Source organism: Pomacea canaliculata, linkage group LG3 (genome assembly GCF_003073045.1).
Source record: "Pomacea canaliculata isolate SZHN2017 linkage group LG3, ASM307304v1, whole genome shotgun sequence".
NCBI lineage: Eukaryota > Metazoa > Mollusca > Gastropoda > Architaenioglossa > Ampullariidae > Pomacea > Pomacea canaliculata.
The window spans coordinates 29,072,961-29,089,059 of NC_037592.1; the positions used below are offsets into that span (position 1 = coordinate 29,072,961).

Genomic DNA, 16,099 nt, shown 5'->3' on the forward strand with positions numbered 1-16,099 from the left:
GGGCGGTAAGGGCTACATCCTTTCCAAATGCTGCCATCGGGCCGTATATGGAAACAAGAAGAAGAATGCTTTTATCAAGTCCTTTATACCAGCTGCGATAGCACTCTTGAACACACATGATATTGGCTTTGTTTTCCTCTGTTCAAGCTCAAATTCATGTCGAAATGATTTTCTTTAATGAAATTGGTTCATTCATTCAATGTTTTCAATGTTGCTGTTTTTATTGGCACGAAACAGTGATTGACTAAGGGAAAATTAAATTACTCCTAAGATTTTCCTTGTTTTTGAATATTTTTAGATACATTCCTGTTTGTGAAAGCAGTTTTTTGCAGCCGCAATCTTTTAAAAGTTCGTTGTCTGTTGATTTTCGTTTGCAACTCTTATACGTTTTGTGATGCACATACCTCTTCATGATAGTAAAGCTCAGCAAAAAAAAAATCTTGCCTACTCACATAAATGCGTACACACATACAAAGGAGCATTAGTTACATGTGACTTTGTCTGACCAAAAGCAATGTTAGGGCAGATAAACAGATCCGAAAATTAAGATTTTTAGGGGTCTGCAGCATAACAACTCTACGACCCAAAGAAATAAAAACCCATGCAAGCAAGTCCTTTCACTCATACCACGGGGATACAGATTCATGCTCTTACATTTTACACCAGCTGCAAGCTGATTTTAACACATCTACAATGTCTTAGATAATGACATGCCACAAGACACCATTTTCCGGACCTTCATAGTCAATATATTGTTCATGGCACCCAATAGCTTTGCAATATTACAGGATTATAGTTCTTTCTGTGTTCTTTTAGCAGAGGTAGCATTTAACAGGCGTTCATCTAGTGAATGCAGTCATAATGCAACCATCAGTCACTCCATTAATGTATTGGTGGTCAGAATTATGCTGCAAACACCCTGGGTCTTGTGTGTTTAAAAAAATAAAAAAAACTACTGAAATTTTTGCCAGGATAGGGTGTAGCAGTAATAGCTAAAAAAACAAATTCAACGAATTAAGCACACCATAAAACAAAATTTCTTCAGGCAGTTGGCTGTCAGTTTATTAATCGAGTCAAAACTGAAAATGAAATATATTTTATAGATGTATGATTTATATACATACAAAAGGGTTCTCTATATATTATATATACAATATTTTTCTTTCAACATTGCAATTTATTTTTGCATATAAAAAAACAAAGATCAACAATTCTGGATCCCTATTATGCAACATTACTCAAACTAGTTGATGAATAATAGGAACATTATTTGTAGTACTGTAAAACCTCCCTACTAAGATTTGTTTAAAAAATCCACCAAAATTGGGTCGTAACTAAGAGGGGCTGTAATAGGGAAATCAGCAAGTCTGCTTTATGTTGAAATAAAGCTCTTAACAGCTGTATTATAAAGCTTTTCTTTCACTCAGTTATGCTTATTTATCCTGCCACTGTTGTGCTTGAAACTCTCCAGGTAGAGCAATCGATCAATGTGAAGCATGTATATTGTGATAGACAAAGACACTGTTAAAATGAACTCTTTACATTTGTAAATGCAATTCCTACAATCAGAATACAGTACAATCTGTAACTTGTTTTTTTTTTTTTCATAATCCCATTACTTCTGCAAAAGGCCTCTAATGAAGCAAAATCGACTGACATGCGAACCAGTAAAGAGAATAGTGGGTAGTCATTTCGACTAAAAAATCCATATATTGATCCAGTTATGCTGACCTCCCGCAGGAGTCGTCAACTTTGGCCCAGGCTAAACGAATAACCCAAGCAGTGATACGTACCTATTACCCAAATGTCTAAGAGGGGGTTGCAACAGGGAAGGTCTTAATAAGGAGGTTTCACCATGCACAAACAGTTCTTACATGTTGGTATACAAAACTGATAAAACAGGGTTGCACTGGATGTGTTTCACAGAAAAGCCTCACTACAAGTCATAAAAATAACGACTTTAATTTTGCAGGGATCATAGACATACAGATTCCTAATATAAGAGAGGAGTTAAAATTTTAAAATGTTAAAATGGTCAGGTTCAAAAAACATTTCTGTTTGTAACCAGAACTTCATGTCATAGTATAGCGCAGTACCCACTAGAAAGAAACTGCAATGTGACATTTGAAGAACAATTTTCTTTCCCTCATTGATTTATACACCATTCACAGGAATCATAAAAAAAACTGCATGCTTGTTTTATTAGTGATTTGACAGGAGCACTGTGGTATACATAAAAAAAAATACAAGACTACACTACCAGCTGCTGTGCTTGCACACAGTTCAAAACTATCCAAAAACGAGTTTCTCTACCCACCAACTCGCCCCTCTGAATAGTTCTGTTTTGTACCTTGTCATGATCCAGAATGACTCCTAGCACTGCAAAGAAATTTCGTTTGCCTGTTGGCTGATATTGTCGATTTCTAACAAAGTCATTCTACACATCTGCACTGATTTTTTATCACCTAATGCTTCATACATGCGGCTGGCCTCTGTTATAAGACCCACTCGATGATAAGTGCTCTGCATGACGGCATCTGGTAAATGGCGACCTGCCATGAGAAGTGCTGTAGCTTGTTCCCTCTCTGGCATCTCCAAATCTGATGAATCTGTGATGTCCATAAAAATCAATTGGTAAACATAAAGAAAATTAAATATAGACATAACATCATATGTATCTTTCTTAATTCTCGCGGTAACTTTCAAAGGAGGCAAATAGAAAGTCCTGTAGTCCAGATCTCTTCAAATTCTTGTGAGACATATCAAAAGAGGCAAACAGCTAATAATCCTGTTAGTCGATTTTTGCAAAAAGAGATATGAAATTCAAATGAGCAAGAGAAAACTGACCTGTGCTTAAAGAACGCTTGGTGCGACAACGAATGCTGCGATCAAGAAGCTGCTGTGTTCTGGCTGGGTTTGCACCAGCCATCATCCTTGCAGTTGCTTCATGCAAGAAAACCTGCAGTTCAGAATAGAATGTACTAAATTAAATTTCCAATCACAGATGACAAATATAACGTTCTGCATGGAAGTACTATTCACACATTAATGAAATGTAAGGAAACAAAAATCAGCCAACAATAATTTTGCACGATCTGTCACTGAGAAACTTCCATTATTATTTTTTCCAACTTCAAAAGTGTCAAAAATTTTCACAAGAATACAAGTTTGAATGTTTTTATTATAAGGGGAACAATAAATTCTTAGCACTGTTTAGGTGGGTGCTCCAGTCTGTGTATAATCATGTGTCTGTTCATGTGCAAGCCAAAGACAATGTCTGTTCTGCCCTTGTGCCTTACGCAAACAATAAAAACTAATTGATAAGATGAAATCCTCTATATGCCTCCATCACTATCAAATTCAAGAATTTGAAATGTTTGTTTATAAAAGCTCCATTCACAGATACCCCCTTTATCAAAATTATTATTTAAAATCATTTATACATATTTTTTGAGAGAATCAAGAATCTCCACTATTTCTAATCCTATACAGCATCCTTCAATTACATACTAATCTATTCTTCGATAATATCTACCTTTGGAAGAGCTGCCTTGTCAGCCTGTGAAAGTTTTCTCAAACAGGTAAGATCCTGCTGGAAGCCAATGAGTTCCAGCTGGCTGGCAGGTTTTTCGCCCCTGTTACCAGTCTGGCCTGCTTCCCATAGCTCAGTGCGTGTGGTGAGAAGCCAGTCACAAAGTAAAAGATGTACCCACTGAAAGCAACAGGCAGTGAGTCATGTGACAAACATTTATAAACTGGCATTCCCCGCCTTTATTATCAGTCTCTCTAGCCATCACATTTTAGGGCATTTGTTATAATCCACTATTTGCTGTCAAAATCTAAAATGTTGCTACATATCTAAGACATGAATGTGATACCAAAGAGAAAATATTTCACAGGAAATTATTAGATCTTAAAGTCATGATCATGATTATCAGTATAAACTTTGGCAGCTTATACTCTCTGCAGTTTTTAAAACATTTTAAGAGCTATTATTCAACAAACAAACAAAACAAAAAAAATAAAAAATCACATCAGAATATGGCACAAGGCAGATAAGAAACACTTAAACTATGTCAGATCTTACAAACCTTCACACACGAAAATCACTGAAGCAGAAGTGACAAAACGCAAAAAAAAAAAAAAAAAAAGGATACCACTGCCAGCATTGCCAAAGCAGAACCTCAGTGCTACAGAATCCAAATTTACCTATAGCCATCATTTCAAACTTTATAAACTTGAACACTTGAACTGCTAAGCAGCTTTAGTATATCTGCCTTTCATAAAGTGAAAAATCTCAGTGAACACAACCACTAAAGATTAACAAAGAATAAGAGACTGGCATCAATACGGAGAATTGGCACTTCCCCTTTGTCATTCCTCATCAGCTCCAAACACTTGTGCAGCATTATATTTAGGCTGAACAATTAAAATAATGAAGATATAATGCCACAAAAAATGTGTATGTTCCCAGGATACTTGATCAAAAACACCATGTAGATGGCATGCATACCATGATATTTGCACTGCAGATGCATTGCATGTTTCTCAGCTGATGCAATGCAACCTCAATGCACTACCATAGTACACTACTTCCTTAGAGTGATCACAACCTATGTCAGCAAAGGTGCATCATAAAATCAAAAGCAGCTAAACCCCATAATTACATTTCACCATTTAAGAAACCTGTTAAACTGGTCAGTTTTTGTTGACTAAAGGAGTAACTTTTGAAATTTTTTCAAACTAACATGACTCACTGTATTTTTAACAAAGCAGTTTTTTTTTATCAGCTGCATCATTACTCACCTTTATGGCAGAACGCCCTTGTTCAGGGTAAATGAGCTTCATGCTGTCACGTAGCAGACGGCCTGCCCGGTTACACTGCTGCAGAGACAGCCTGCCACGATTGACATCAGAATGTGCCACTACTCCTTTACGTGCTTTATATGCCAGGAATGCAGCCCGAGGCAGTGGATCACTGTGAAAAAAGAGACAAAAACTGGTTCTGACACTTTATAAACTGCTGACAATACTTATGTTGTATAAATTTTTAATGGCAGCTCAATTTAGTTTATTATATGCTACTACTCAAGGAGCATAGGGCCGCAACACCACCTCTCCAACGGACCCGGTTATGGGCAACCCGCCTCAGTTGGACCATGTGGTTCTGCGTTCCTCTGCCTCTCTGCTGATCTTCTCCAAATCTGTTTTGGCCTCCCAAATCTCTTTCCCTTAGGCTTCCAGACAAGCAGCTGAATGATAATGATGTCAGCTGGTTTGCGCAGGATGTATCTATACACTTGCACTTCTTGACCATCTTGGCTGGTTGGATTCTTGTTAAGTTTTTTTTCACAGGCTGATACTGGAGATCGTTTTGGGCCATATAATGCCCAGGATATGGCATAGGAACAGGTCGTTAAAGATCTGGAGCTTGTTATGCCTGTCACTCTCCAGGTTTCAGAACCAAACAGTAGGACTGTCTTCACATTGGTGTTGAACTTGGGGGCTTTACCTTGACAAAATTCAAGTATTCACATGGTTGCATCAGATTTATTAAGTATTTACACTACAGATTCTGAGTAGCAGTTCTTCTTTGTGTACAGATAACAGTAGGTGAACGTACTATGAAAGAGTTATTTAGTGTAGATGCAATAGCTCGTACGTCAATTTTCACTTCTGAAACCTTGTCATTGTCTGGCACTATTAAAACCGACTTATTTCACCATTTTTTTTTCCTGTTGTTCCTTTTGCTGTGAGTTTTCATTTGCCACAAGCTTGGTTGGTGTTGTAATGTGTTTATCCAAGAACCTCCTTCTTTATGTCTCCTAAAATTTTTCCCACATGACCTCACATGATTGCAAACATTGCCAAAAGAAAGTGGCTATTAATAATAATAAATGCAAAATTTGTAAAGTGCATACTCACACTCCTAAGGAGAATGCTCATAGAGCTTAAGAACAAGAACGAAATATGGAACAGCTTAGGAGAGACAGGAGAACAAATGACATGAACTATAAAATAATAAACAACCATACTAAAGGAAGAATAAAATCAAATACAGAAAACACAAAGAGGAACCAAATAACTGGCATAAGTTTTTGCTTTTTTTGTTTACTTGTTATTGTTTGATGTACTGACATTGATGGACTGTCCAAGATGATATCAGATTTGATGATGCATAATTTTTGTTCAGGGTAGAATGTTGTTTCTTATTTTTCAAGACTATGTCATGCATAACTAAGTACCAGCTTGACTGGTCTGTGCAGACTGCTGGTATGGTAATGATGATTTAATAAGTAACTGGCACCATAGGACACAGTATTACAAATAATGGAAGTTTTTGAGTGAAACAAGTCATGTTGTTGGGCATAAAAATGTACAGGTCCTATACATGCATCTTTAGCTTTTGCATTATATATTATATAACAGTCAAGAGCAAAGTACCATACTCTGCACAGATGACTAGTTACTTGGATGCAAATATTATATTATACAATCTCTATAAATTCTTTACTAAAACATATGAATGAAGCTGACATTGTCTTGTCAATGTTCATTTAATTTAGAAAGTAGGGTTTGGGGGTTTTTTAAACCGCACATTTAGCAATGGCATGATTTTCCACATTTGTAGTTGGGCTTTTGAGATTTGGTATTTTCTGTGCAACTGTATCAGCTATGCTAGCTTAGTTGTGAACCTTCACACCCAGATGGAGATTTGAACAGGTGAGAGAAATTATCTTTATATAATCTCAGGATTCCTGCTTCTCCTTGTGATTTCATCTTCAAGGCATTAAGAAATGAGAAAGAATTCTTTTTCTTTTTTTTTTTGAGTGCTATACATCACAACTTGGGGACGGTGGGTAAGAGGGGTTTGTGTTGATATTTTACGTGGAGCCAGCAATTATGGCTACATCACGGCAAGGCACTCAGCCCAGTAAACACATGCCACATGCAGAGAAAGAAATCACCATTTTAAAGCATAGGTCAGACAGCATAGATTGCACTTGACACAAAATTGACTGCCTTTGATTAAACTAAAATCAGTGGAAGCTAAGAACATTACGTGATTAATAAGATGATTATCAAAAGGCAATAAAGTCCTGCTCATATAGCAATCTACTGGACATGAATCATCTAACCAGTGTTGCAAGTTCTACTACACAACTTACTCAGAATTTTGAAGCTTCTGTGGAAAAGCATCCAAAAGAGAGTAATTGCGAGCAGCATTTTCGTCATCACCGATTAGCCAATAGTAAGCAACAGACACAATGGCACCCCACCATCGAGCTACTTCATCCACTTCTGTAAAATACATGGTAAACTTGCATAACATTAAAATCTAACACAGTATACATACAGGATTTTCTTTACTAAAATGCAGAAGGATGTTTCTTGGATCATCAAATTTTATCAAAATGTTATTAACAAATTTTTTTGTGCACATGTCCAAAGCTTTTCTTTAACATATTATTTCTATTCTGCACACTGTTCTCCTATATAATTACCTCTTTCTACGCAACTTTCCCAGACTACAATGAAAAGCATAATACAAGAAAGTCTTGCACCTTCACAAGCAAATTTGCAAGTGAGGAATAACCCTAACTCTGAATTATGCTTGTCCTTTTCCCCGTTTTTCTCACTTTCAATAACGGACCTAAAAAAAAAAAAAAAAACCCTAAAATTTCTACACTTTCCTTACCCTGAGCTGATATTTCACTAACATCTGCAGAACCAGAAGCATGTCTTCCATTCATGCAAGAGCACTGTATCAGGAGCTGTGCATACTGCATTGTCCCTGCACATGTGTTTCTCCTGAAAGTAAAATGCAGGATTCTTCTTAACGAATGTTTATTCAACAGGTGCATCATCATGTAACAAGCAAATGAGTTAAGATTCTTTGCTCTAAGAGATCATTTAAATGAGAAAAACTTACCCAAAAGGATCCCGTGGTGAGAGAAGAGTAAAGAGGCTCTTCTCCAACAAGTACTCTCTGAATGCTTGAGTCACATTTGCCAAAGGGTCAGCTGAAGAAAAAAAGAAGCAAAATATGAGCCAACCTTTGGGTTGCACATCTTTTAATACACATAGTATTATAGAAAAGAAAATTATTTGAAAGGAGTTTAAAACAAGTTCTCACAAAATCAGTTTATTTCTGATAGTGTATTTACAAAATGATATTAAATTTTTGATACAAATTAACACTAATCTCTTCACCTTTTGATCCACTGCTGGAGAGAACAGAAGTGGAGGTGGTGAAGAGAGGCTGATCTTGCAAAAAGAAACTGTGTCCCTCTCCATGAAGAAGCCACTGCAAATTGGGTGGCACTTGCTCTCCACCACCAGCACACAATCGTCGAGCACGTCGGAGAAAGTAGCGCTGGGGAGTAAAGAATGACATTTATCTTGGACATCATAATTTTGAACATTACACAGCGCAAGCAGGTTCATAGGCTGCTATCAGTCTTGATGCCATGACAGTATCTGATGAGTATGGAAGAATAGCTTTATTCATTGTAAGTTCTTTGAAAGTGTAGGGTATGGGTGTTGGCATGTTTGAGAAAGAAACCTTCGGATTAGTTTTACAAGACCTCACCTCACATCCAATGCAACTAAAATGTTAGAATGTGCCTTTGTCCTGTCAAGATTTGATTATGACAATTCTTTTTGCTGAAAAAACTTTACAGACTTGAGAATCTGACTGCTAAAATGACTATGACTATGCTACACTACTGAAGACCTTGTACTGCCAGCCTATGGAAAATATTCAGTACAAATTGTGGCAATTTGTTTTGTAAACCCCCAAGCCTGTATCACCAATATTTTAACAGTCTGTAAACTCTTTATACAACTCTGCACTTTTATGTAGTTTTAAAATTTTCTTCTTTGAAAATTGTGGTAAGACTGACTTTGGCACTTAGCAAGTACTTTGCTTGACTAAACCTGCAAGGAAACATGGGCCACAATCCTGACCATGCAAGGTATTTGGATAATAATTACTTACTCCAAGATACTGCATGTAGGATGGTAGAGATGCTTTTGTTTGCAGCGCACTTGTGGTGTAAATCTCTGCCAGCAGCCAGCGAGGCAACTTGTCTTTTGCAGCTTCTCCCATATTGATTGCACACAGTGCCAAGTTCAAACCACAAAGTTTCCCCCCTGTTAGGTATTCTGTAGTGACCGAAACAAAGTTTGAAATAATTCTATATCAAAGAAATTAGTTTTAGGGTGCATGGATTAGATAATTTATCTACCAAAGCTACCTGCTAATACTCCATCTGATTTTTTTTTTAAGTCACACATCAATTAGAAGGGATTCAAATACCTGTAAGGTGCAGCTGGTTCAGGCTGTGATACACCAGAGCTGCATTACGTGCGGATTCTTTCACTTCAATTGCTTCAGAACCATGAGCCCCTCTAGCACGAGCAGCAAACCAACGACCAATGTATAAACGATGCAGAAAATGGCGCAGCATCTGCCACAGGACTGACCAGATAGTGTCCCCAGGAGATGTTGGCAAAGGATGCCCCAAGGCATCAAGACATTTGCGTAACTGATGACTTGCTGATGAAAAGTCTTCCTGCAAATCAGGAACCTTTACCTGTCACCACTAAAATCAGCACAAAGCTTATCTAAAAAACATGTAAACAAATCAGATTTGCAAAATATTGCTTGTGCATGGACAATGTGAAGACATGCAGGCTATTGCAGCACTTTTTATTTATTTTTTTTGTTTCCTTACCCGTTCCATATCCACTTGTGCTTGTCTTCGGTGCCGCCAGAATGCTACTGAGGCACGGCTTTTTCTGTACAAGACAGGTTCACCATACACAAGTTTAGCCAACACAAATCCCACTATTGTGGCATTGATCAGCCACAAAAACAATCTGGGAAAAATCCATGAAGCCAAATACTGCCTCCAGTCTGCTGGAAGGAAAAAAGCAGACAAAACATAAGCAAAGCTGAACAATTTTACACAGATTTGAGAAAAACAGTGCTATGTTTTTCTTTTTTCCATAATTGCTAAACAGACTGATAACTTCAACCAGGAAGACAATCAAGCTACACATTCCGAAAATTTTGCGACATTTTTAAAACCAAATCGAAATTTCTCTTTAAACTTGCCTTGTGAAACACTAGCATGCAATCCGAGAAGTGTTCTTCCACTATGTCCATATTCATCACCCACAGCCTGTTTGTTAGAAAACAGCAGACTGAATGGATTAAATGCCAGCACGGCAAACATGAACACACATAAGACAATCCGAGATCGATCCAGCATACGGTTTGAGATTACTTCAAAGCTGCTTTTTTCATCATCCTTCTCCAAAAGAGAATCTGAAAACGTAAAATGCAATTTCTCAGGTACTGTACACATGCATACAAAGGAATCCTTGCCCCTTAAGAAAAAATTCTTGGACATAAGAACAACAGGGTTAACAACGAAAAACTTTGGGTGCATATAAAATTATACTTCTTTAAGCAGCAGTTTCCTCTACCCTCTCCCCTCAAGAAAATTTGCACTTGTAAATTACATATGTCAGTATGACAGACTGGAAAAAGAAGAAAAAAAATTGAAGGAAAAAACATAAAGCACTATTTATTCTGTAAAATAAATGCAAATATCTAAACAATTTGGGTGAGAATGGAAATTTGAAACATGATAATCAAACATTCACAGCCAAGCATTAATTTTTAGCAAATGAAGAGCATAACTAGAAATTTGCTTACCCTCCATGTGATCAAACAAAGGACTTCCTGGAGAAGAAGCATCACTGTCCATGGGGCTGCTGGTAGGAGAGTGGTCTGAGCGTGGTGGAGTCAGCACTAACATGGAAGTGTCCACTGAATCAGACTGAGCACCAGCGAGAAGCTCATCTAGATCTATGCAGAAACATGAAAACCCAACAAATGACTATTTACATGTTTAACCACTGTTTCCTGACAAATCAATGCATATTCTAAATCCAAAAATGGTTTGTTGCTTTTTTTTGTGGTGGATGGGAGGGGGAAGTATCTCTCTTTAGTACATCTCCTTGAATTGTCAAATACTAAAAAGCTTAAGGGTATCACTGTTCACATCCTAGAACATGCGAAAACAAAGGTATAGCTTAAATTGTAATGCTTTGCATAGTGATTAATGCAAATTTGTGTATTTTTCATTCATGCTTAAGTTTTTTTTTAAATTTAAAGGGATTCTAAAGGCTTGTGATAAGGCTCTGGCAACGGTCAAACGTTTCAAAAATATATTTAGTTGCAATTATAGAGCACGATGAGCAATACAGGAGAAATAAATGATTCATTTCTCACTTAATTACCACTTATTAGCACTATTTCGGTTGCCGATATTTATAAAATTTGAAAAAATCCAGTGAAATCGACCCTTGTGTCCTTCCGAGTAACCACGATAGCTTCTCAAGATGGTCAAGCAGACGAGTCTTATTGTGACGTCAGTCTCTGACAGGAAGTGTCTGTATCTGTATCATTGCGAAGATTTGACATCGTCTTTTTATTCGTATGACGCACTCTGTTTGTAAGGCTTGTAAGGCTCTGTCTTTCGGAAACTGATGAAAAGAAAAATCTTTGAATCTTTTCCCATCTTTTCATGGCAATCGGGTGCAGCACATTCTCGAGGCATGGTTCTCACTATGGAAACCACACGTCAGGTGATGGAGAACGAGACTTCGTGGAAGCAAAAAAAGAGTCCCGTGTAATTTCTCTTATTAAACACAACATTCTACTAAAAACCTTCAACGTTTTCCACATGAACACATATAAATAGACGAGACTCAAATTTATCCTACTCTTTACGTGATTCTAAGCAGTTTTATTTTGCCTTTAGAATCCCTTTAATAATGATAATAAATGCAAAGTTTATATAGCGCATACTCACACTTCAAAGGAGCATGCTCTTAGTGCTTAAGAACAAGAAGACATAGGCAACATACGAGAGACAGAAGAACAAGCAAACAACATATGAATGACAGAAGGATAAACAACAGTAACGAGGATAAATAAAATACAAAACATAAAAACGTAAAAAGGATCCAAGTAATGACAAACATTTGAATATACCTGAAATTCAGTTAAAAAGCAAATGAGTGGGAATGTGTGTTGGTTGAATCCTTCCGGTAAAACAAATCTAGCCATTAATTAAAAGTCTTTACCTTTTTATTCTACCCTACAAATGGGGAAAATGCTGTTTAGTAAAGTTTCTTAAAGGACTAATGAGATGCCATTTTTTTTTTTTTTCGAATGACTGGGTAATAGTGCAAAATACTATTTCCCCAAATCTGGATAAATTGCCATCTTTTCATTCTTGAATTACACTCCTACAAACTAAACCATCAAAATCACGACCTCACAATATGTCTAATTATGTTCTCAGCTCTTCACTTCCTTCACAATACAAGTGTATCGATGAATGTAATATAACCATTGTCTATGTTGTTGTCCTTTTAGTGCATGACATCTGTGCAAGCAATTTTTGAAAATCTAATAGGGGCACAAACCCAGATATGAGAAAACAGTATCTTTTGCTCAGCTTTATCTCATTACTAGGAAAACAAAAAAGTGTGCCTCCAACTCATCCATTGTTTACTGTAAGGTACATCTGTTTCTACACTATGCAGCTTGCGGTCATCTAACACAACAGAGACAAAAAAAAAATGACCAATAATTTTGTCTTAAAAAATTTTTTTAACCAGATATTATTAAGAAAATCCTATTTCTAAATCAGACCTGTTGCACCCTTGTACTAAACTTAATTGCTTCGGCTTACTCTGCTTATTTGCTGCCATCCTCAGAATACGGTTCTCTTTTAAAAGACGCTCATTGGAGGACTGTAAGTAGCGTATGAAGTCAATGGCTTTTCTCAAAATAGCTGACTTGTTAAGCTGCAAAGGAGAGGGAAACAGTATCTTTATGATTAACTTCTCGTTAACGAGTTTAAAACAAAATAAAGCTAATAACTTTTGTTGAAAACTACTGGCATTAATCTTGAAAAACTTATGAATTACATTTATCAGCCTCACCTAAGTCATTTGGTGGTAAAGTATGTTAGTTTCTACATTATACATTAGAATTTAAACTAGTTTGCATCCCGCTTAATACCATTTGAAAATTACTGTCGTTATGAATCTTGATTCCACCTGTTTAAGTTGTAACATGAACTTACAACTATAAAGGCTGAAGAGCTCTGAAACTATACTACGTAAAATCTTTTCCATAAACAACCATAGTTGGCTTCAATAAAACACTTAAAACATTAATATTAGCACACTTACTTTTGCCTCCTTGCCTGCTACCAAATCCTTGAGTTCAACGATCTTGTCATTTATGCTGAGACGGTATCGCTTCTCAATAGCATTGTGAGCTGTACGTTTCTCTCCTTTGTTTTTTAATTTTGGGGTCGAACTAAGGCGGTTAATTGGCATCTTGTCACCATCAACAACCTGAAGAGGAATGCTTGTTGTCAAGATGGTGTTGCCAGCAGTAACCAAAGTGGGCACAGGACTTGAAGGGACAGTGGAAGTTATGACAGCTGGTGTCTGGGTAATCGAAACTGGGGTGGCACTTGGAGTGGACAAAGTTGCAGCAGTAGTGACATTTGTGCTACTATTGCTCCCTGTTATTTTGATGAGCTGTGACTGTAACAGCAGCTGAAAGATCAAATTATTTCATAAAAATTTAAGATGCAAAATGTGTTCACATAAATAATATGAAAGTTTTTACCTTGAAATTCTTGTACACTACTGCATCAAAAAGTGAGTTAACAATATTACAAATACACAAATTGCTGTGTTTAATCCCTATGAATATACATACATGTGCATATGCATGCAGGTAGATGAATGTATCTGCAACAAACATGTGTTAGTATTAACAAATTTGTATGTTTGTTCATTCTTACCTGCTGAAGCTGCTGAAGGCTGACCTGGCCAATACTTTGGGTTGTTGCAGTTCCTGAGGACACTTCTAAGGGTTGTGAATTCACCACTTGAACCTGTGCAACCTGAGTCACTTGCTGGGGTTTAGGAGCCACCTGGGTTGTGACAGGTGCTGTGGTCACTGTGGTAACAAGAGGCTGCTGCAGGATAAGCTTCAGCTGCTGTTGGCTGGGCAGGGTTGTGGCTACACTATTGCTCTGGGCAGCTGCTGCAACTTTGGACATGGCTAACTGCAGTTGCTGCTGACGTTGCTGCTGTAATAAAAGCTGTTGCTGTATCTGCTGCTTCTGCTTGGCTAGCTGCATCTGCTGATGCAGCCGAACTGCTGCCTGCCTTAACTGATTAGTTTGCACATTATCATTCAATTCCAGCAATGTCTTTAGTCCTGATGGTGTTAACTGTGTCAACAAAGTTACAGCAGGGTCCAGCTCAGTGTCAGCAATCAAACCTCCATTGGTGACAACATCAACAGTTGATTCTTCTTGCTTCACACTGACAGGAGAAGTATCCCGAAATTCCAGCAGAGACTTCAAGGCATTGTGCGAGAATATTGTGCCCGTCAAGTCTGTAGCAGAAGTGAGGAGGTTTGCTTGGGTTTGCCCAAATGACAGATCCGGCTCTTGTTTGACCACAGCCTGGTTGCTAAGAGTGAAATGAGTGTCTGAACCATCTTGAAGTACAGCATTTTCAAACAAATCATTGGCTGGTGCCAATTCTCCATTGATATACCGAATAATATCATTTGTATCAATATCTGCAACAAATTAAATGAAAATGATGAACCTACTGGGGAAAAAATCTTTAGGCATGAGCAGTATCAAATACAGTGGTCAGACATAGGACTAGATGTCATCTAGTGTATGATTTTCACAATACTTATATTGCTGCATGAGCACAGCTAGGTTTTGTACATCAAAAACTGTGCCCAGGCTTTCACCATATTCAACTATATCACACACACACAAAATCTTTGCCACAAACGTGTACTTATCTCATGTTTTGGTTAATAAGAATGCTACATGACGGGTGTTCTAATAATAAATTCATCATCAGTATAAAATTTTTCCTTAAAGTCTTTAACTGAGGGGGGTAAAACATTTGGATGTTATAGCTATTACTTAAAAGAATATTTCTACATTGTAATGTATGCATCTACGTAATTTCATGCAACGCAAACTATGACTAATTACCATCACACAAATGATAATAACAGCTAGTCCTCTCTTGATCACTAACTTTAATGAGTCAAATGATCGGACTTAGATGTAAGACCCTTAAACAAAACAAAATTTTAAAAAATACAAAACTGAGCCGTAAATTCTAAAGCATTCTGCCAAATCGCTGCATGACAGCTATAAATGTCCTGAGAAAATATCCGTTAGCATTTTGTATTTTGATGCGGGCGTATATATTTTGGTACCGATCAAATACAGCGCATCAAACCTGGTTAACGTGTAGTTGTATCGAACCCTGACTTATTCGAGTCGTGATACTGACAGAATTGCTACATACTAGTCTGTGAGGTCACTGAAGATTGTCATTACATTGTATTTGTGTGTAAGCGACGAATACACAAGGATTTCTCACAAGACATTAAATTTTAAGTAGTCATCTAAACTAAATTTAAGGTTATGTATCATCAGCTTACCTTCTACTCCACCAAAAGAGCTTGTGTCAAAATCTGTAGGATTCAAAAAGTCGGTCCCCAAGTCGGGAAACGTCTCTCCATCAACCGACCAGTTCATTTGGTCGGCCATGCTGAGTTTTCTGACTCTGTAGCGCACCACGAAACTTTGACCAATCAGTACAGAGGGGAACATCGGATGATTTTTCGTCACAGCACATGTTTATCATTTATGTAAATCACCTGGACGCAAAAGGTCATATATTTTTAGCACGCAGAGGGGTTTCCCAAACTGCTACGACGAGCTACAGTATACTGTGGGCGCCCGGTAGCGTAGTGGTTAAAGCGCTTGGGGGGGGGGGTGTTCTCCGAGTACTCCAGTTTCCCTCCCTCTCCACACCCCCCTTCCAACCTGATGCAAAATCACCTCAAGGTGGGATCGATCGAGCACTTTCTTACTAAATAAACCAACGGATCGATCAGTGCATGGGGCCTGCATGGCTATCATATATTTGTCTATATAAGCGC

The 16,099-nt window shown here is 37.5% G+C and overlaps 1 protein-coding gene across 2 annotated transcripts; it reads right to left on the bottom strand.

Annotated features, from left to right (window-relative positions):
* Window positions 1-1,589: 1,589 nt before the first annotated feature.
* On the bottom strand, window positions 1,590-15,750 carry LOC112558617 (sterol regulatory element-binding protein 1-like). 2 transcript variants are annotated; one of them, XM_025229169.1, is made up of 17 exons: window positions 15,596-15,750; window positions 13,911-14,701; window positions 13,285-13,659; window positions 12,780-12,894; window positions 10,730-10,882; window positions 10,124-10,336; window positions 9,741-9,922; window positions 9,323-9,578; window positions 9,002-9,168; window positions 8,215-8,377; window positions 7,934-8,024; window positions 7,700-7,812; window positions 7,170-7,302; window positions 4,807-4,978; window positions 3,536-3,712; window positions 2,848-2,959; window positions 1,590-2,609 (listed from the first exon to the last, which is right to left on the bottom strand). In XM_025229169.1, the coding sequence occupies exons 1-17, from the start codon at window positions 15,702-15,704 to the stop codon at window positions 2,374-2,376; spliced, it is 3,558 nt and encodes a 1,185-aa protein (XP_025084954.1). In that variant the 5' UTR covers window positions 15,705-15,750; the 3' UTR covers window positions 1,590-2,373. The 2 variants fall into 2 exon arrangements, with proteins under 2 accessions (XP_025084954.1, XP_025084953.1); XM_025229168.1 differs by having other exon boundaries at window positions 9,741-9,925.
* Window positions 15,751-16,099: the final 349 nt, after the last annotated feature.